This window comes from Crinia signifera, chromosome 4 (assembly GCF_055691185.1).
Source record: "Crinia signifera chromosome 4, ASM5569118v1, whole genome shotgun sequence".
NCBI lineage: Eukaryota > Metazoa > Chordata > Amphibia > Anura > Myobatrachidae > Crinia > Crinia signifera.
The window spans coordinates 156,633,570-156,656,451 of NC_139220.1; the positions used below are offsets into that span (position 1 = coordinate 156,633,570).

General features: G+C 40.8%; 1 protein-coding gene across 10 annotated transcripts in view; it reads right to left on the bottom strand.

The window, feature by feature from the left end:
* The window catches only part of CADPS2 (calcium dependent secretion activator 2), a 547,338-nt gene that overhangs the window by 130,103 nt on the left and 394,353 nt on the right, over nt 1-22,882 (bottom strand). For all 10 annotated transcript variants that reach the window (XM_083182838.1, XM_083182837.1, XM_083182844.1 and 7 more), the window contains one exon: nt 2,265-2,406. In XM_083182838.1, coding sequence (XP_083038964.1) covers nt 2,265-2,406 — 142 coding nt within the window. The remainder of the gene's footprint in view (nt 1-2,264; nt 2,407-22,882) is intronic.

Genomic DNA, 22,882 nt, shown 5'->3' on the forward strand with positions numbered 1-22,882 from the left:
ATTTACCAGCAGTTTATGCATGCAAATTACTAAAAGTTGTGTGTCTTGAGATATTTTAACTAATTTTTACCTATAGTTTCCGTTCACTTTTCATGCCTCTCATAGTTTAAAGCTGTGTACACATTAGACAAGACTGCAAAGAATGCAATGCCATCAACTATTTCCCCTAAACTGCCTGAAACGCCCTGACAAATGATACAGTGCATACACACTGAGCAATTTTACAAACGATATTGGCAGTGGTGGTCACTGCCAACATTGTTTCAAAAATTGCTGTGTGTATGCACTATATCATTTGTCAGGGAGTTCCAGGCAGACCAGTAGTATGTGGTCGTTGACAATATTCTCAGATTGAGCTGTATGTACAGACAACAGAGATTGACGCTAATGACCCGCGGAGAGAGTATAATTATTTATTTAGTGTATACTAACTAGACGATATGCATGAATATCTCGTTATGAGCGGTCGTTATGGTGCATATAGTTTAAAGCATCAACTAATGTGTAGGCAGTTTTGGAATTTTTTATAATAGAATAAAAAAGAGACCAACTGAGTTTGTGAAGCTTTTAATAACACATGCCTGCCTAATCAACTGCCTAGCATATATAGTGCCAAACACATCACAAAATGACTTCTGAAATAAAAGTCTCAGACTCGGATGCCAGCACATATAAAGGCAATTTCAGCATTTAGATATAATAAACCTCTTAACTGCCCCAAATAAGTATGACAGTCCCATTTTTTGGGGCACTGTCCTACCTGAAGGCCAGCAGTGAACAGATACCATGCCCATGCACACAGCCTCTATTCACAGGAGAAAGAGAGACTTGGGCATGGCTAGAAGCTTTCAGAACGCTGGGCATGCCTCCACAATTATGGCAAACAGAGGCAAGACTTGAGAATGCCTCAATCTCACAAAGCCATCCCCTCTTATCAAGAGGACACTCCCATTTTTGGATGCAATTAGCTTCTCAGAGGTAGACATGATTGGGACATCCATAACGTAGTATGCCATCAATTGCACACAACAGTACTCTATGAAAAGGTTCCATTAATGATTGGATTATATAGAAATGTTAAAACATGTTGAAGCCCTAGATGAGTTTAATGCCTTTTGCTTAACCATTTTGATTAAAATGAGATGAGTGTTTGGCACTACTTTATAACCCAATCTTACTATTAATACCATGTGTTAATCTGCTTCAATGGAATAGCAGATATTTTAAAACTAAAAAGGACTAAGGGCAACTTTCATCAGATATCCCCATCACTTGCCAATATATTTACATATCAAGCAATTTAATTATCTGTAAATATGGTGGCAACAGATGTGATATTGCAGATTGTCAATGTCTAGGTCAGGCATTCCCAACCACGGTCCTCAAGGCACACCAACAGTACAGGTTTTAGTGATATCCAGACTTGAGCACAAGTAACTTAATTAGTACCTGAGTGATTCTGATTAAACCCTCTGTGCTGAAGCCTGGATATCACAAAGACCTGCACTGTTGGTGTGCCTTGAGGACCGTGTTTGGGAATGCCTGGTCTAGGTCGACCCCCAAAAGGTCGCCGAGCACAAGCTCAACACTGGAAAAAGGTCAACACAAGGAAAGGGTCAAAAAAGAAAAGATCGACATGAGTGTTTCAGGTTTTCTAAATGTTGACACCTAAGCAAGTGGACCCACAGTTAGTATACCACTTCACTCGCCATGCCTCAGACTAGGTGCCTTTCTCAGCACACTTTCCTGTCCCCTGCTAATGGTAAAGTATGAAAAAATGCAAAGAATTTAAAAAAGAAATAATGAAAAACTCATGTTGACCTTTTCATGTGTCAACCATTGCCATGTCTCTTTGCCTGACTGATCATTTTTGGCCATGTCGACCATAAGTTGTCAACCTGGACATTACCTGTCAGCTATCAGGATACCAGCTGCAACAAAGCACAAACACACCGGCAAATTCAGAAAATGTTGTGTTCGCTTTGCAGACCCACATTGTTGAAGCTTCACAATTTACTTGTTTGATCTTGAAAAGCATTTACCTAGTATAATGTGCTTTAGGATTTACGTACTCACACAACATAAATAAATATTTTATTATAAGCACCATATATGAAATAAATTCGATAGTTATGCAGAATTACCTATAAAGGGGTAAGTTTGAAAATTATTTGGTCTTCTAATGTTATCATCAACCATAAAACACAGCAAATACATCACTTTTTTGTCATATATTTACAATAGTACAACATCATCTCACTTACTTGACTGGCTGCCATGTCTCTTGTTCAAAACCTTTATGAATAGACTGTGCAACTGAAGACTCCATGAGGTCAATATAACGGATGACCAGTGGCACAAAACATTCTTGGAGATGTTTGTGAAATGTTCCATTGCATAGCAGAGCTTCATGAAAGGAAACAAAAAAAAATACATTTGCATGTAAGTAAAAACGTCTAAAAACCCAAGGGGCCCGCGTCCCAGAAAAATTCAGCCCTGTCCAACACAAAGCCCTTTGAAATTCACAGCGGTGCAGCCAGTGCATTGCACCAGTGCATGCCGCAATGAGGGGGTCCAAGCCTCTGGCACTATAATGAGATGAATTAACTCAATATAGACTGCTGCCACTGTACTATGGGGGTTATTCTAGTCCATTCTTTCTGACAAAATCCTTCTTAGATGGACAAAACCATGTGCACTGCGGGTGGGGCAGATGTAACTTGTGCAGAGAGAATTAGATTTGGGTGGGGTTTTTCTTCAAAGTGAAATCTATATTGAAGTGTAAAATCATGCAGTCAGTATTTTCCCTGCACAGAAACAAAATAACTCACCCAAATCTAATTCTCTCTGCACATGTTACATCTGCTCACCTGCAGTGCACATGGTTTTGTCCATCTAAGAAGGATTTTGTCAGAAAGAATGAACTAGAATAAACCCCTATATTCTGTAGGTGGAAGGTATGCTTCTGTCTGAGAGGATTCCTCCCATCTTTCGGTGCATTGGCATTATCATCATCGCCTTTTTTAATTAGGGAAGCCAATCCTGGGACTAAGCATTTTTCAAACCCAAAATCCAGGATTGGCATCCCTACATGGGACTGATGTAGCAGTGTTGTTTCTGTGGCATCACTAGCATGAGACATAAAAACAACAAATAATGTAAGATGCATGAATCGGTAGAAAATATAGTGCTTTGGATTGTTTGTGGGAGGGAGGCCCCAAGCCAATATCTTGCCTAGGGCCTCATGCATTATAGATATGGCTCTGTGGAGAGTAGTAGGAGCAGGGCTGAGGCAGTAGAGTCTGATTTAGAGGAGGTTGTAGAGCAAACTTTAAAAAGGAGGAGTCTCTGCAGAGCATCATTCACCCAGAAGTGGAGGAGGGACAATGGGCCTTATTCTAGTTCACTCTTTCTGACAAAATCCTTCTTAGATGGACAAAACCATGTATACTGCAGGTGGGGCAGATGTTACTGTGCAGAGAGAATTAGATTTGGGTGGGGTTTTACTTTAAAGTGAGATCTATATTGCAGTGTAAAAATAAAGCAGCCAGTATTTAACCTGCACAGAAACAAAATAACTCACCCAAATCTAATTATCTCTGCACATTTTACATCTGCCCCCCTGCAGTGCACATGGTTTTGTCCATATAAGAAGGATTTTGTCAGAAAGAGTTAACTAGAATAAGGCCCAATATGTCTATTACATGAATGTCCCACCAAGCCTGGTGAGAAAACTTAATATTTACAGATATGTTTTGTGTTTTGTGTTTGTACATTTAAAAAAGTTCTCCAGTGCACTTCAGTAACATTCCTTAAAGGTTTTTTTAAGCTATTTTAAAAAGCAATATAAGCATTTTTATGATGGTTTGCAGCGTGTACAACAATGTAGGCCCAGTATTATTATAGATAAACTATGATTTATATAGGTTCAGCGACTCCCCTGGACTGAATCTGACATTATTATGCCACCATATACTATAATGGCTTGTATCATCTACACGTTTTGTCAGTTCTGCAAGGATAGCTAGGTAACTTATACAGGTCTATTCACATAGGGAGGTCAGTTCCGGGACATTTTTTCAATCTAGGAATTCTGGATCAAAAACCGGTCAACACTGCGCTTGGAACTGCTTAGAAGCAGTCCTTCAGCGGGTGGGCAGAGGCAGGCGAGTGCGGTGGTCTGGTGCGTGGTTGTGCAGTGTGACCTCTCACATCACACTGTGCAGCGGTAAAACAGGATTACCGGGCAGTGCCTGAGTCGAGTGCTGCTAGTGCTCAGTACTGCCAGGCAGAAAGAGATGAAATGCGCATTGAAATCCCTGCAAAGAAATATGCTAAATTCTGGGATCCTGACCCTGGCATCTCTATATGCATATGTTGTGAGTCTAAATGCAAAATTTCCTTTATTGAAAATAACACAATGTTTTAATTTTAGTAGAAATATATTTTTCAACATAATAGATAAATGGCAACAGAACGCAGGCTCTTGCTCATGACAGAGAGGTGGCAGGTTAAGTAGTGATGCAAATGGGACTTCCTTTGTGACAACAATACACAGTTGGCATTGTTCATAAATAGTTGCATCTACCTACAACACAACTTGACCACCTCCTTGTGCACAGTTGGCGAGTATCTGTAGTATAGAAATAACAGCATAAACATTATGTATATATAGGAACTATCGGGGTCATTCTGATTGGCCCTGTAAGCGGCAATCCTTTTATTTGCACCCACCAGGACAAAGACAAGGCGGGCGTCTGACGTCCTGTCTGGGGTATCACTGTCTACTTTGGTGTTTCTAGCAGTCATGCTGTTTGATGAATTCAGATATATCTAGGCCCTATTCCTTGTTGGCCTCAGCCCAATGTGTGTGCAGTCCCTCATTTCTGGCAGGCTTGAGATGCTATAAATAGCTAACCTAGCTTCATGCCACTCTGACACCTACAGTAGCTAGCTAAGCAGATACAGGTTTAGGAGATGGTCTTAAGTGCTGTCCAGATATTTGTGGCTTTGGATATCTCAACCACACAGGCTGTGACATATTGAAAGTTCCCAGTTTAAAAAAAAAATGCATTAACAGTCATTAGTTTGTACAGGCCTGCTATGGTTAATGAACATGGAATGTTTTACTCAGGCTGAGTTTTAATAAGATCCAACCATTTTATTATGTTATCACAGTTGAGGTCGTACATCTGTATGACTTTGCCATGCACTGAGCTTTAAACACCCACTGAAGAACATAGTACTGTATAGCCTCTGTGGTACCTCTACGTACTAGGAATTTAGTTCTCTTTTTTGCTCCTCTGTCCTTTTTCAGTCAGCTGGTGTAATCCAAAACTGAGAACATATTGGCCCAACACGGCTCCATAGCCACACTCAGCCATGTTTAATAAGCAAAAGGATATATTGGATAAATCGTAGATACCCAGAGAGCGCCACACAATCGGACAAAATTAAATTGTTAAAATATATTTAATTTATTAATAAATTCTTATGTAAGTGCATATAAAGTATAAAACTATACCAACAGTATAGAACTTTTTTTTTTGTATTTGGATGTCCCCTATGCCGGATCGTGCAATAGTGATTAGTAGATAAATAAGAATAATAACTGGTATAGACTGCTGATCAAAGTAGTAGCCAGTATATATAGCTGTGTTGTCCGCAGATAGCCCCAGCTACCCTGCCAACGATCACCACCTGTTGACGACCCGCTGATCATGGTGAGCAGGGAGCGAGCCGTCCGCCTTCCGCAGTCAGCTGAGGTGGAAAGCTGGAAAGGTAGAAGCTGCCGGAAAGTTGCTGTTGATGGTAAAGACGCACTCACCCAGGCTTGCTGGTTCCTTTGATGTTCAGCCGGAATGGATTAGCGTTGTTGATACACACATGCCTCTGGGGAGACTATCGTCCAGAAACAGCAGGAGATTGTAGAAGGTTTAGGGGTCCAATCACAAATCAATTGCCAACCAAGAAGTACAAAGATTTTGCCCCTTGACACATTTCTCCACTATGGCAGTATAGTATAAGGATATCCTTCTGAAGAACAGCAACTTTCCGGCAGCTTCTACCTTTCCAGCTTTCCACCTCAGCCGACTGCTCGCTCCCTGCTTACCGTTATCAGTCGGTCGTCAACAGGTGGTGGCCGCTGGCAGGGTAGCTGGAGCTATCTGCAGACAACACAGTTATATATGTATACTGGCTATTACTTCGATCAGCAGTCTATACCAGTTATTATCCTTGTTTATCTACTAATCACTATTGCACGATCCGGCATAGAGGACATCCAAATACAAATTCTTGCATTTATTGCATAAGGAGAGTTCGCCAAAGACTGGAACTATTGGGTATCTGGACAACCACATATCAGAATCAATTCTGAGTAATGTATATATGTGTATGTTTTTATTTTTATTGTTTTTTATAAAAAAGTTCTATACTGTTGGTATAGTTTACTATATACTATATATGCACTTACATAAGAATTTATTAATAAATTAAATATATTTTAACAATTTAATTTTGTCTGATTGTGTGGCGCTCTCTAGGTATCTGCGATTTATCGTATATATCCTTTCTCTTTTTTCATAAATATGATTTAGCCTTGGCAAATAGAAAAGATTTGTGCATGCAACCATACCAATGATATAGTAGTTTATATATTTAAACTATAGTGCTGTGATTTTAGAAAAAATTCAGGTGATTTTGATTGTTTTGAAAAACCTGATTAGTAAATCCGAATTCAGTGCAGAGCTTAAAAAACTACATTTTTATTGTGCGGACACGGAAGTAGCTCCGGGCCAAAGATGGAACATAGGTGGAACGCACGACATGCTTTCCACCTGATGGTGTGCACCTGGTGAAGCTGATGGTCGCACGCCTTATGACGTGTATCCCGGAAGTAACTTCGGGTCGTTCCACCCTCGTGCCATCTGCAGCCCAGTTACTATCGGGTACGCGTCACAAGGCGCGCGACCAACCATATTATATATATCATCACATCTGCAGTGAATTAAAAACATCACAGTGATCTCATAACATGCTAAAGAATGTTTCTTATAGCCTTCCATGTCATGGCCAAACATGTCCCATCAAGTACAAAATGAGCAATTCCCTGGATGTCTTTTTAAAGTATGTTTAATGCTCTTAACACTTGAGTAAGCTCCATAATTTACACAAAGCAAAACAATCCATTGTCAGGAGGTTTATGTGTCAATGTCTACTTGGCTTATAGAAGTTAATGTGCTTTGAAAATGCATGCAAGATGCCTTACAAACGCCTTTTTATAGGGCATTTATTGCATAGGACATTACGTGAAGGAAGCATGATAGATGCATTAATATATTTTTTTCTGGTTTCAAAAAGCACAATATTCTATTATTCTTTAAGGGGGTATTACACCTCTTAAAGAATAATAGGTGCATCTTCATTAACATTTTAGTAGATTTCAACAGAGTATTTAACACCTTTTTTATTTTTTTATTTAAAGCATGATTTACAAACAGCATAGGCAATTACTAGAAAAACAATAAAGAGAATTGTTAAACTTTGAAATAAAAGAGAAAAGAATGATAGAAAAAATATTGGGAGGGGGCAGGAAGTGAAATGGTCTTCAAGTACACAGAGGTACAGTAGCATGAGCAACAAACAGGCTTAATATGCGAAGTAAGAACCAACAAATACAACCAGGGGACCTAAATTTGTTGGGATTTGCCATTTTATGGTGGAGATAAAAATGCTTTTCGACATCCGGGCTATGAACTACTGTAGATAAAGGCTTTACAATAATAGTGAGAACAGGAAGAACAGGCTGCCTTCAAGATTTAGTAATCAAAAAACTTGCCTCAGCTAGAATATGGGAGGCTAGTTGTTCTAAGTATGGCTTGACATCTGAGATAGGGTGGCAAAGAAGGGATGTCCAGGGCTCTTCCTAAATAGGCCATGGAAGGTGTGGTAAGGTAAGGGACAGTTGGGTAAATGTATGAAGCTTGGAGAAGCGGTATCTACCCCCACAAACATCGTTATGTGCAAGGTAGTGAATGCTCCAGCCAATCAGCCCCAATATGTACATTTACAGTTAGGGTCTGATTGGCTGGAGCATTATCATCTTGCACATAACTTATAGGGACAGATACCACTTCTCCCAGCTTCATACATTTACCCCTTTGGCTTTGTAACAGAAGAGACACTACCACCAAATATGTACAAATGATCTCGTCTAGCTGCAGCCTCACCAATAAAAAGTTAGAGCAGTACATTTTGGCAAGTCTATAGAGAATAACATACTAGTGAAAAAAAATTATTTTTATATGTAATCACTTCCCAGGAATTCATATACAGAGGGGACACGGGTCCCTTTCCTGCCTGTTTCTAGAGTTTAGAGCATCATCAAGGAGAATAGAAGAGATAACACACTTCTTTGTAGAGGAGAAGAGGCAGAGTCAATAAAACTGTGACAGTAAAGAAGGGGTATTTTCGGAAAGTAGGAAACAACACAAAATCTAGGGTACTTGTGTATTATCTGGGTACCTGATTTCATCGCATCGCATGCCCTATTGTGTGGTATGCGATGCGATGGGACCCGATTTTCCTGTGAAATGGTCGGGAGTGCTAGTAAAGTTAAAATCGTATAGCATTGTATGAGATACGATGCGATTTAACCCATCCCGCCCAATTGTAATCCCGCCCTCTGGCACATCTGGCAGAATTTCACTCTGAGGTGATTTTGTGAGGAGATAAAAAGTGTATTGGAAAGCTGCTGTGATCGTGAGGTGTTTTCGGTTGGATTTCGTTGATTTGATGATGGCTGCTGCTTCAGCATCTTCGGTGAGTCTGTTTAGCCTGCCACAGACTGAGGAGGATGCTGTGCCGTTTTTGCAGGACTGTAATCTTCTGCCAGTGACAGCAACATGCAGCAATGGACACCCCATGAAGCTGTCCATTAAAGAATATAAGTGGAGGTGCTATATCAAGAGCTGCGGCAAGAAGGAGAGCCTTAGAACAGACCTTTGCTTTCCCGGGTGCCGATTGCCATTGGTAAAGTTGATACGATTTATTTACTGCTGGTGCGAGGAGCTAACATCAGAATTGACTTTTGCGACCGACAACTTAACATGTCGAACAAGACAGCTGTGCTGTATAATGGTTTAATGCAGGAGGCCTGCGAACTTGATTTATTGGCACAGCTACAGCGCCGCATTGGGGGCCCGGGCCACATTGTGGAAATCGATGAAACACTATTTCTCAAGCGACAGAGCAATGTGGGTCGAGTACTACCACAACAGTGGGTCTTTGGAGGTATTTCCAGACAAACGGGACAATGTTTCATGACCCCTGTGCCGCATCTACCCTCATGGCGGCAATGATTGCAAATATAGAGCCCGGCACAACGATATTTAGTGGCTGCTGGCGTGCGTACAGCACAGAATAACTTGAACACGCTGGATACCAGCATGCGAGGGTTAACCATCGCTATAACTTTGTCGATCCTGACAGTGGAGCAAACACATTGAGTGACTGTGGGGATGTGAGAAATGGCGAAACAAACGCCAGCGAGGTACTGCTCACCAGAAACTGGATTCATACATGCAGGAGTTTGTCTGGAGGAAATGCCTTGCAGGCGACAGACCATTTGACCGCATCTTGCATGCACTAACACTCAAATCAAATTGACTTTTCAAATTTTTATTTTATTTTTATGTACTTCATCTTATATTTCTTGTCAGTTTTATTGGCCTGTCATTGCCACTGTTATTGTTGATATTTCATGATATTTATTGTTGTATTCTATTTAATCATTATCTTTTACAAATTAATACAGTTCTTCGTTAACACCTGTTGTCATTACTGTGTCAGATGATTGAAATTGGTGGTGTCAATGTGTCCCCAAGGCCCACAACCAGACCACTATTCACACCATCCTGAAGAGTGGCGAGCGCAGCGACCCCCGCGAGGGGCGGCGGTACGAGTCCACCGACCTTTTCATACCCCCACTATCCACGTTGCCATGAAGTTGATTTTATACAGCGTGGCGAGGGCAGCGAGCCACCGAGCCTGAAGCGTGGTGAGCACAACAAGACCCGCGAGGGGACGCGGAATACGTGTAAAGTAATCCGTGTCCGCTCACCACGCTTCGGACTCGTATTACGCGAGCGTTCCCCACCCTTCGGGCTCGGTGGCTCGCTGCGCTCGCCACACTATATAGAATCAACTCCACGCTGACGTGGATAGTGGGGTATAAAAAGGTCAGAGGACACATACCGCTGTGTTAGCCACGCTTCGGGTTGGCATTGATAGTGGGGGTGGCGTTAACAACAGGGGTTCATTGAACGTAGTAACACATCAGGGAGCCTGTACAATTAAAATTAGGGCCTGTACAATTACAAATCGGGTCTCATCGCATCGCATGCCACTATATGACCAAAAATCGGCCGCCCAGATAATACACAAGTACCAAATCTAGAAAACTAAAAAGATGTACCAGCGCTTGCTGTATATTAGATAAAAAGAGTGGAACGGTTTCTTCTAGAAATAATATTTAATTATACAATAAACAATATTATTTATTTATTATTATTATTTATTACTAACAGCTTCTTATATAGCGCATACATATTCTGCAGCCTACTACATGTACACGCACACACAGGCATTCTAGGGTTAATTTTGTTGGAAGCCAATTAACGTACCTGTATGTTTTTGGATTGTGGGAGGAAACCAGAGTGCCCGGAGTAAACCCACACAAGCACGGGGACAATATACAAACGCAGCACAGTTAGAGCCATGGTGGGAATCAAACCCATGACCTCAGCGCTGTGAGGCAGTAATGCTAACCATTACACCATCCGTGCTACCCTAATATGAACTATAACATGTGGAATTCCAAAATAAAAATGAGATTTAATGGTAAAAGTTCATATTAAGCACATTACCACTGGACACATGTACAGATGTATTGATGTGAACTTGAATTTTCTCCTAAGACCAGATAAGCAATGTATTGATTTACCAGGCAGCCAACATTGTTGCAAATGAAGTGGTAGATGTAGGGTACAAGTCCCACAACTGAAGTTCAAGGGTGAAGGGTAGACTGGGATGAATTTCCAGTCCAGCAGCCTCCTCTGAACAGTGGTGGTGTATGTCTTATAGGAGATGTTAAAGTCCAAAAGAGAATCTTTAAATAGCAATTGTTCCTCCAGTGGTAAGTTGTGCAGGAATCAGCCTCCCAGAATTATCAGGAGCAGAACCTGGTACAGGAGAGACATCATCATCCAGGGAGACATGATGCGCCATATTCATTTGGAAAGCAATCATCAGAGTGCTGAGTTCTGATAGTTAGGGAGGTTTTGAATAAGTAAAAAAAGTTTCTGAACATTCTGATGTCGACATTTTATACCATACATAGTCTCTGATCTAGTGATATTAATTTTGAAAGACGAGGACACCATAATGAGCTACAAGCTTAAAAAAAATGAAGGGAGGCATATTTTATACTGCTGATCAATAAGACATTATCTGTAAATGGATATTCTTATATTGGCATCCAAAAGTTTCATAACCAGCACAAAATAAGTGCGAAAAAGGGACAGCCTGGCAGGTACCATTAGTTATATATAGAAAATCAAAGGTGGAAACAGTACTCATGATTTTTGTAGAGGGCAGGAGCAGAGAACTGAGATGCATGTAAAGAATCCTGACAAGCTAAATAGGTCTAGGGTGCCAAGAGATCCTGTCTCATCATCCAGTGATAGGAATAGAAACTGTAAAAAAGTTCAAGTTCAGTGTCCAGTAATAATGATTTTCATGGGCAAAGAAGGCTACAATTTGACTAATACCGCTTTCAGATCGCAAATGCAGGGTTGCACTGGGACTTTGAAACGGTTAAGTCCCGATGCAACCCTGAATGTGCGGTCTGTTCAGATCGCCTCTGCGAACCAGCAATATTGCCAGCTCACTGACATCATGTGGGGGCACGGTGGAGCATCAGCGCATCATCGGGGGCGGGGGAGGAGGCAACGCTTAGATCTGGCGCTGCTCCAAGTGCTGCCATCTCCATAGTGTGAACGGGAATCGGGTCGCTCAACCTGTTTAACCCTATCACACTGCACAGCAATGAACCGGCAAGAACCCTGCTTTTTATGCAGTTCAGATTGCCCTGTTGCTACCGGTTAGCTGTAACCAGTAACCCCTTTCACATCACAAAAATTACCGGGTCGAACAAGCAAGAAACCGGCTTGTACCCGGTAATTAGGTGTGATGTGAAAGGGGTATAAGATGGCATTGCAAATAGTATAATTTAAAATCAGGAAGGCCTCTGCTGCCACGTGTAGTGGAATATAAAGGAGGGATAGCTTGATTCTTGTATTTGGTATACAGTCAGTGGTTAATCAATATTGTCCCTGGCATGATCACTTGCGATGAAACCAACTTGATCATAGTGGACCAGGAAATGCAGAACTAAGCTTAACTGATGGGCAAAACATTTGTGGAGTATTTAACATAACTGTTCAGAAATGATTTAGGGTAGTAGGTAATTGTACGTGCTTTGTAATTGGTGTATGTTGTGTCAGTGTTTTTGTACTTGTTTTGTACTGGTATTTTGTTTATGTCTTTTGTTCAATCTTCATGTAGTCTCATATGTTGTTCTGTCTTTGTCTTTTGTATGTTTTGCATATTGAATAAAATAAAAAAAAAAAAAAAAGAAATGATTTAGGGCAATAGCTGGAACAGCTGAACACATCCTTGCCCTTATGAATAAAACTAATTCTAGATTCCAAAGAGTCTCTGCAAGATACAATTGTACAGGGTACAAAAACAGGAGTTAAATGACAACAAATCTCATATGTAGTAGGCGGATAAGCCATCTGGTTCCAGAGCTTTCACAGTAGTCTGGACCTTAATTATCATGGGAGGACAATGACAGCAGCCAGTTAAGGCAGCCCGGTTTATCTATTAGATGCTCTTGATGCTGGCGAGTAGAGATGCTTAAAGGATGGGGAACAATATAGGATATTATATAGTATTGAAAATTATTGCTGGAAAGATAATGAATTATCAGAGGATCCCATTTTAATACCTCAGTGGAGTCCCGTATAACTTACATTATTATATGTTACTGCAAAGTCAGGATGCGAACAATGCGCTGACTTTGTTGCGTTTTTTAGTATAACTTCTGATCCAGCTATTTCAACTTGTTAACTACTTAATGGGATAAAGTCACCTAATTAATTTTTTAGATAATAATATTAATTTTAGTTATATAGTGCTCTTTCTCCAATAGGACTCAAGGCGCTTAACAGATAAAATGAATGTAATATAGTACAGAAGCAATGAAGTACAGAAAAGCTTTTCATAAACAATACTTAAAGGAATTAAGGAAATGCTTGAGTAAACAGGAACGTCTTGAGTCTGTGGGGGGCCTCTAGAACTGTGCGGGGGAGTGAGTTCCATAAAGTCGGAGCTGCATGGTTAAAGCTCAACCCCTAGATGAATTACAGGAGATCCTAGGTCAGTGATGGCTAACTATGACACTCCAGCTGTTGAACTACACCTCCCAGCATGTCCTGCATCAGTTTTACTATTTGGTCATGCTGCGATGTGTAGTTCAACAACAGCTGGAGTGTCAAGGTTAGCCATCACTGCCCTAGGTACTGCTAAAAGTCCTTCATCTACAGATCGTAGTAACTGGGTGGGACAGTATGAAATCAGAATCTGGTTGGTTAACAGACTGGCAGCTGTGTTTTGTACCAGCTGTATTCATCGCAGTTATTTTGCTGGGAGTCCAAGCTAGAGGGTATTGCAGTAATCCAAACGAGATGATACAAATGCATGTATGATTTATGGCAGATCTTCAGAGGGGATTAAGTGTTTGATTCTGGCTAAATTCATCTGATGAAAGAATGAGGATTTGATTGTGGCTGATATCTGATGTTTAAGTTTCAAGCCACCATCCCATACCCCACCAAGTTTCCCCGCCTGTCTCTTAGTCAGCGGCTTCATCAGATAGTTTGTAGCACTCCGTCTCCGTCTACTTATTCTTACTTGCGCCGCCCATATGGGCGTGTATACAATCATTTACCAGTGTTACCAGCTGTTGTCATAGCTCTGCGCAGCTTCTCTATATGCTTTTAACCAGGCCTCGTTATCGTACGAGGTCTTTCTATTGCTGGTCTTTCTATACAACAGCTGGTAACACTGGTAAATGATTGTATACACGCCCATATGGGCGGCACAAGTAAGAATAAGTAGACGGAGAAGGAGTGCTACAAACTATCTGATGAAGCCGCTGACTAAGAGACGGGTGGGGAAACGCGTCATCGCACGTCATCACCTACTGCCGCAAACGAGCTAACAACGTGAGCCGGGGAGACCGTGTGCCGGAGCAGGGAGTCCTAGAGAGGGCTGCACCATCGGGAAGACCAGCAGCCGGGGACCCGCTCCAGGCCAGTAAACCTCTACCCAAAGTGGATTACAAATCGTTCCCAACTGTCGGGGCAGCATCCAAAATGGAAGCCTAAGTATTTCTACAAAAATTATTACATGCAAATTATGCTTGAATGAATGGGCATCTGCAGCTCTATTTATAATACTGAGCACTCTAAAAGCTGTGTATAATCAAGCTTCCTGTGTGACTGACTAACATGCTTGCTATCTAAACTAAACATCTATGTGCTTTTGGTGAGACTCTGGGAGTAACTATCACTAAGCATACTACCTAAAAGTGAATAATACCTACCAAGCCTCAGGTCCATGATATATTGGCCCAACTGGGTACCTACAACATAAGGCAAAAAAGCCATGGACTTTAGTCATGCATGCAGCAGTTCAGGGATTTAGTTTTTAACTTATTTCTATGGTAAAAAATCAAGTGTGTACACATTGAATTGTCCTACCGGCCGGTGGCATTGTAAATTGTAAATGTTGTGTTGTGTATTTTAAATAAATGTATACTTTCTGATACTAACAGTATTGTTTATTAGTGCCGTTTACCTTTGTGTAAAAGTTTTTTGTCAGTTCGAGGGTTGAGTATCCCTCATAAACGGCAGCTGTGATCAATACTAGTGCCCTGCGCTTGGTTATACTCCACTAGTTTCAATTATAAATAAATGTTCCTGTGCCTTTAAAAAATTTCCAAGTGGCATAAAAATTTCCAATATGTTACAGTTACCATAGCCCGCATATATAAGTGGGGTGACATCAGCGTGGATTGATGTTTACTTGAATGGGGGATAAATCTTTGTCCGCTACAACCGGCGGGGCTCTGTTGGACTTGGAAAATCCATCAGGAGCAGACTGCCAATCTCCCTTCTCACGCTGTCCTCTCTGTGCCAGGGAAGGACATCACACTCACCGGCCTGATGTAATTCACTGTGGATATTGCCACAAGTCACTCCCAGCGTGTGGCCTATAGAAGCGGGGGTCCAAGGACCAGGTTGGAATGGAATTGAAGAAGGATCTGGCTTTGGGGTTGTGAAGGCAAAGCTTGTCACAGTATTCCACGTGCTTGACGCGTTTCTCCATCCACGGTAGCTGACCGTTTCCTCAGAAGCTTCTGAGAGATGCCACCTCTACCATCATAATTGGAGGAATTTCAGTGGAGAGCTACCATATCCATCTGACTACTGCCTGATATCAGGACCGATTGCACTCTTTTTGGGCCCAAAAGAGAACAGGACACACCTGGAGTTGAGGTGATTTTGAAAACCTATTTAAAATGTGCACAATCTGCCGCAGCAACATTTTCATATACATATACATTTTTTTATGTTTTCTTAAGCTATTTAGCTCATTTTTAAAAAAAATTGATCTTTATTAATAAATGTCATTTTATTAGAATTTTTTGCATCACCTGTACATAGTGTTCAGCGCAACCATCCTTGCATATTTGTTCATCACTGCTTTAAGGGTTGCCTGTCTGCAAAGAGCCTTAAACAATTTTTGCAAAGACGGGACAAGTGTGTACACACATACACACAGACATGAAAGATATTATTTCATGTATACAGTATTACTGTAAGGACAACTTTCCAATTTTTAGGTGCATGTTGAAAAACAACAACACATTCCCGTATATTAGTAAGCAATTCAGTTACTACAGTCAGGGGTTATACAAGCTTCCAATCTGAAAGTTGCCACAAGCATCCTTCAAGATAATCATTCCTTCAATTACTTATTTGGGGAAAAAAAACCTAATGTAATGGATAACAATAGCGTAACTCATTTTACATGAATTCACATCTCCATTCTTCTTGTAACTCTAATATAAAGTGGCTGCGATCATGGATGAGGCATATGTGAAATGCTTCTCAAGTTCAAGGTTTCAATGTGACATTACGACAGCATAATCTGCAATTGTCAGCTCTGCAATTTTTAACATCTGTATATTAACCTAATGTGTAAAGGGCTCCCCATTTGAAAGAATTCTGAAAAATAATCTCTGATAAACCGTTGAAGAGTAGTGCAACCCAGTGGGACTTCCACCTCTTCATTTCCTAATGAGTTTTTTGATAATGAGAGTTGACTTTGCCAGTCACTCTGAGCTCTATTATGGCTAATTTGACTCCACTTCACTCTGCCTGATAATTATTAACACTAGCCTTTTTATCCTCATGAGGCTTCATTTCAGTTCTTGATTTTATATATTCCTGTAAAAAGGAATGACGTTTTGAAAAACAGAACTCACTTACTGATAAAATAGAACATGAATTACTTGTTAAAGACAGACGATTATATTTAGTGGATATGTTTGGGCATTTCTGATTCTGAATTTAATGTACTAGCAGTGTAAAAAGGCTGTTAATTAAAGAAAAAACACTGTGTTATGTTTCACTTGGGAATTGTCTCCTGGCAGAATGGTCATTTGCCACTTATGAGGTTCTATTTCACAGATTAAAAGGTGAAACAAGACAAGAGCCTGCTATACACTTGTGTTGCATAAATTTTACTTCAGAAAATACCACTTTGGCTCCTTGATAATGTAACATAAGTGGACTGCAATAAAAGTGAACAAAGGCATGATTGATTAAGTAAAGTGCTTCATCTTGATAGAAGAGGGTAATACATATATACTTTATCTTAAATTGTGATGGTAAAAAAAATCCATAATTTTTTGTTCCCCTACATATTTTCATGTAATTAGTGTTGTCAAAAGTAACCACATAAAACAGTAAAGGGGTATTGGAGGTTCTAGAGAGAGCTTATACTCTTCTGTCCACTGCTTTAGTTGGACAAGGTACAGTATGTTATTAATACCCCTTTTACACTGCTGCAAAACCCCGGGTCTTCGGCAGGTCAGAGGCGTTGTAAATGGGACACACCGTGTCCCTTTACATGGGACTTCTACCCAGGTCAGGATGGCTAGGATCTGGGGTAGAGGGCGGTGTAAATGGGTACGCCAGGTCATCCGACCCGGCTCCCATTTACATCAATGGGGGGGGGGGGGGGAGGCGTGCAACCTGCACTGCTGTCTGCTATACTCTGCAGACAGCAGCGGCGGCAGTGGAGGAGGTGAATGGATGCCTGTGTGTGGCATGCATTCACCTCCTGGATGACGGCTGGGGGGGGGGGGCACGGGGGCTGCCCAGCAGCTTACCTTGGTGCTGGGCTTCTCCCAGCACGGCGACCAGTGGTCCCGGCGTGGATGACCGCTGTCCCGGCGCTTGGAGATTATATAATCTCCAAGCGCCGCCTCCATCTACACTGCACCTGGGCACCGCAGTGTAAACGGTGTAAATCCTGGATCTGACCCGGCTTGGATCCTTCTTCCAAATGCCGGGTCGGATCCGGGATTTTTGGTGTAAAAGGGGTATTATTAAAAGTTCCGGTTTTAAATAAATGCAATTCACTAGGACAGCCTTGCTCTTAGGCTTCTATTTTTTAGCACCTACAGAAAAAGGTGAATGAATTGCATTGATTACTACCTTAATGAGAAAAGATGGACACCCAGAGACTAGATTAAAAACTCGCTATCAAAAGAACTTGAGACATTCCAGCTTCTCACCTGAGTGTGGTGAGTTGTGGCGGCTCCAGAAATGGGCTGCAGAGCAGTCAAAAATTCAAATTGGAGATTTACACTAAAGGTGCATAAACAATGGGCGTTTTTGCCCAGAGTGTATGCATAGCGATTAGGAAAATTGCTGGGCTGAAAATCGCTCAGTGCATACATACCGAGCGATTTTCGCCTGTCAAAGCGTTTTTCCCAGGGGTGGACAGCCTTCCATAGCAGGATGTTATGGAAAGCCGTACACCCCATTTATCATCTGCTAGACTGCATCTATTATATGGAGTACAATTCTGGGCCCCACACTATAAAAAGGACATCATAGAACTGGAAAAAATCCAAAGAATAGCAACAAAGCTAATAAAGAGAATGCAGAATTTAAGCTATGAAGACAGATTGAACAAATTGGGATTGTTTACGCTAGAGAGGAGACATTTAAGGGAGGACATGCTTAACATGTACAAATATATCAGAAGCCAATATAAGGAACTGTCAGACGCCCTTTTTTCGGTTAGGAAGGATTCTAGGACACGTGGGCATGAGTTTAGATTAAAGGAAATACGATTTTGTTTCCTAAGAAGGAAATTAAATTTTAAGGTCAGGGCAGCCAAACTATTGAACTCTCTTCCTGGAGAGGTGGTGTCAGCAGACACAATAAATACCTTTAAAATAAGGTTGGACAAACATCTATTGGTTAAAAACATCCAGGGGTACAAACAATAATCATAATCTGTCTTTAAAGTTATCAGAATACACTATGTATAACAAGGGATAAAGCTAATAGATCATACTTGCTAGCAAGGTTGAAATCGATGGATGGAAGTCTTTATTTAGCCTTAACTACTATGTAACACCTTCCAGCTCAAACTATGGGCTTGTTTCCAAGATGGCCATTAATGCAATGCTGCATATTAATAATTAATAATAATTTTATTTATATAGCGCTTTATGAAATCAGGTAAACAGATAGAATGAATGTAATAAAGTACAGCAGTGGTTCCCAACCTTTTTTCTCTCCCGTACCCCTTGATTAGGCTATTCATTGATCAAGAGGTACGGGTCAATTAACGCATATCACTCACTTCCACTCCTACGGTCTATATTTTATTCTTATGCATGTCCTTATATTAAGGAGTAGCGGACAGGAATCGTGCCCTTCCGTGTCTACTTTTTTTAATCTTCCACCATTACCAATATTATTTTCAAGTACCCCCAACTGGTCTGTAGAGTACCCCCAGGGGTACTAGTACCCCAGGTTGGGAACCACTGCAGTACAGGAACAATTAAGTATAGAAAAGCTTTTCATAAACGATACTTAAGGGAATTATGGAAATGCTTGATTAAACAGGAAAGTCGTGAGTCTGTTTTTTAAGAATTCTAGAGTAGGGGCCGCTCAAACTGTGCAGGTAATTGAGTTCCATAGAGTTGGAGCCACACAGCTAAAAGCTCAACCCCCAGATGAATTACGGGAGATTCTAGGTACTGCTAAAATTCCTTCATCTAAAGATCGCAGTACTCGGGTGGGACAGTATGGAATCAGAAGCCGCTTCAGGTACCTTGGGCCTTGGTTATGTAGGGCTTTGAAATGCAGTAAATTAATCTTGAAGATGATTTGCCATCTTATAGGCAAGCAGAAGAAAACAGATTATCAAACACTACTGTTTCTGGAAACGCAAACCGCACCCCCCGTCCCCTCAACATCCTCTCAATGATACCGCCTGTAAACAGGCAGAGGGTAAGTGCAGATGAGATTACAAGGTGCTTACTGTGCATGTTCAAATTCAAAATAATAGTAAATTTGCGTCCTGCAGCAGACCTGTGGTTAGGTGATTCAGGCATTATGAACTGTAGCAATAACAGCAGCATTTTCCAGACACAAAAAAGGAACAGAAATCAGGTCATGCTCATCGCAACTACAAGGTATGGAAGCAACTTATCATAAGACGATGCTGCAGTAAGCAGGATTCAGAAGGTGTAAAAGCTATGCAAGAGAGCACAACCAGCCCTAGAAATAGAGAAGATGGAGAGACAGTGGATCCTGGCAGCTTTGGCAAGTTTATTAAGGAAGTTTAAACAAAAGCTAACATATCTTACAGGACTACCCAGAATAAATTGCGTTACAAATCATGAAGATAGTTTATTGAATTCAAACCTTATAATACACTACAGTGACAAATAAACAACTTAGAATAGCAACGTGTATAACATACTCTCCAACATGACCCGTTTCATTTTGTAAAAAATGCATTGTTTCTGGACTTCCCTCTTAATTGATAATTGCTGTCACCTGTGTTGATCTAGTTCAGTGATGATAACGGTGTTCCAGCAAAGGTGAAGGCAATCCTGAATTTAGGAAGAAGTCCAGAAGCCGAGCATTTTGTACCTAATGGAATGGGTCATGTTGGAGGGTATGGTATAAAGCCAGGTACACAATGGAATGATGTGTTGGGTACACTCTGGGAAGATATGTTGCCTTGACGTTCACTACATTGGCCCAAAGGGCAGACATATCTGATCCTGAGAACACACTGAATGATGTGATGAAGTTCTCCACCTTTATTAAGCCAGGTAAACAATGGGCACCATATTCTGTTTTTGGTCAAATTCAGAATTACATATTAGGAAATCAGTCAGTGTGTATGCCCTTATATGTATATGCCCGTTCTCACTAGGAACATTGCCAGGTTTGACGTGCTGCTCATCAAACCTAGCCCATCCGGCATAAATTATGCTAATGGTTATAGGTGTGGCGTGATACAGCAGTGGCATTGTGATGGGATTTTGGTGACAGTTGGAAGAAGTTCAGGTATGCAATTGCCGGGAAAGAAATGTGATGTCATGTGATCTGGTGTGTCCAATCATGTTAGTGGAATTTATAACACACCTTTATACACAGTCACGGATTGCAGCCCCCTGACAAATGATCGTGATCATCTAAACCAGCCTTGGAAAATTAACTACACAATGGAGAAAACCACATCACAATCAGTTCAGCGATTTTAGAGTTTGTTACAATCAGAAAAACAGACAATCATTTATAAGATGTATAGATTACACAGAAGGATATTATCTCTATTGTAAACCATGTAAAAAAAGAAGGGATGGGAGGCAACAGCTTGGAGAAGAAAGAGGTTGCAACACAGGAGTGTATGCTGCGGATATTACTGTATATGGTGAATCAGATTTATATTTGCAATGTACTATTTTTTGCACAAAGCAATACAATATACTTCCTAAATAGCATGTCCCTTAGTACACAACAATACATAATTACAGTAATGATCTCCTTTATAATGTGGATAACAAAAAAGTTAACCAGCTGTTATAGTTACTGAAAGTTATGCTGATTTTAGTGACAATTCACAGAATATACTGCCAGCACACAATCTACAGGACAACAAAGTCTAATAACTTGAACTGTAGAATGAGTGTATTGTACTATAGAACCAGTCTATCTATAAAGTAGTAGAAGGTATACACCTTTATCAAAGCATTTTGCATCATTTAAAACGGTTAAGAGCTTTATTCATTTATATCATTGATTTACTTCTCTTTAGAATACATTTGAATTAATACAAACTGAAATAAATATTGAAATTCCAAGCATTTAAGAACCCTTTAAAAATAATAAATGGACACCAGAGGTTATACAGTAAAAGTCTACGTAAAACAAATGGTATTGATTATTATAAAACAACTGTCACATAAAACAAAAATAGAATTAACCTACCACTTAACAACACTTCCTAATTTGCTGCCCCCTTCTCCAAGAGAGGGCAGTGCTGTAGGCAGATAAGGTGCATGGGCAGATAGGAAGGTGAGCTGGTAAGGGACATGACTCCCTAATTGCATTATAGTTGCTTTGACATTGCTATACAGCTTTGCAAAAAACATTTACTGTATAGTGGGGGGGGGGGGCTTTAATGACCTGATTCAATGCAAATTCCTCAGGAACTGCTCAGACCGCCCTCTTGTACTCTGTTGTGGGCAGTGGGGAGGGAGCGGGGTGGGGGGCAGGGGGTGTAGGGGGCGCCAGGTAAAGCAGCCTATATATGCAAGATTACAAAAATAAATGAATAGACACCTAAAAAAGACCATGATTAAAAATCTCAGGGTTAAGGAAGAAAAATCTGTAAGAAATCTGTAAGAAAAATCTGCATTGCCTGTAGACCTCCATGAAGTGGTATATATGTATACAGGCTACTGACATCCAAACAGCACATGATGGTATTGTCCGGGACAAAATCAATGCCAGAGAGTAACTTTAGTAAGCTAGTTGTATCTTTCAAAAATGCTTTCTTGTAAGACAATAGGGGTTGAAGTAAGTGGTCCAGTAGTTTCGCCACTGGTTGGGCCACGATTATGGGGTGGCCAGGTGGATGCACTGCATCTTTACGTAATTTAGGCAGCGTGTACAACATACCATGACGTCTGATTATGTCACCCAGTGGGCCATGACGTCTGATTAGGTCACCCAGTGGGAGCATGTATACTGCAAAAATCATGGGAGATAGTATAGACAACGGCACTGATGGCGTAGAGTATACTCCCGATGAAAATCTGTGACCTGCAAGCGATAAATGATTTGAACCAGCTAAGGACTGTGCCACCCTGCGTATCTATATCTATATAAATATAGAGCTGAAGTGTAATGACAGTTAGGAGAAACAGTTGTTACAAAATGATCCCACTGTTTTATTTAAAAAAGCGCTTCTTTCTATTCTCTCTACAGCAGTGAGTGAGGGTGTTATTTACGCTAAAGTGTCAAAACAGCTATATACCGCATTTACTAAAGTACCAGTGTTGTACACGCTGCCTTAATTACATAAAGTTGCAGTGCATCCGCCTGGCCGCCCCATAATCACGGCTAGGGATTCACTCTACCAA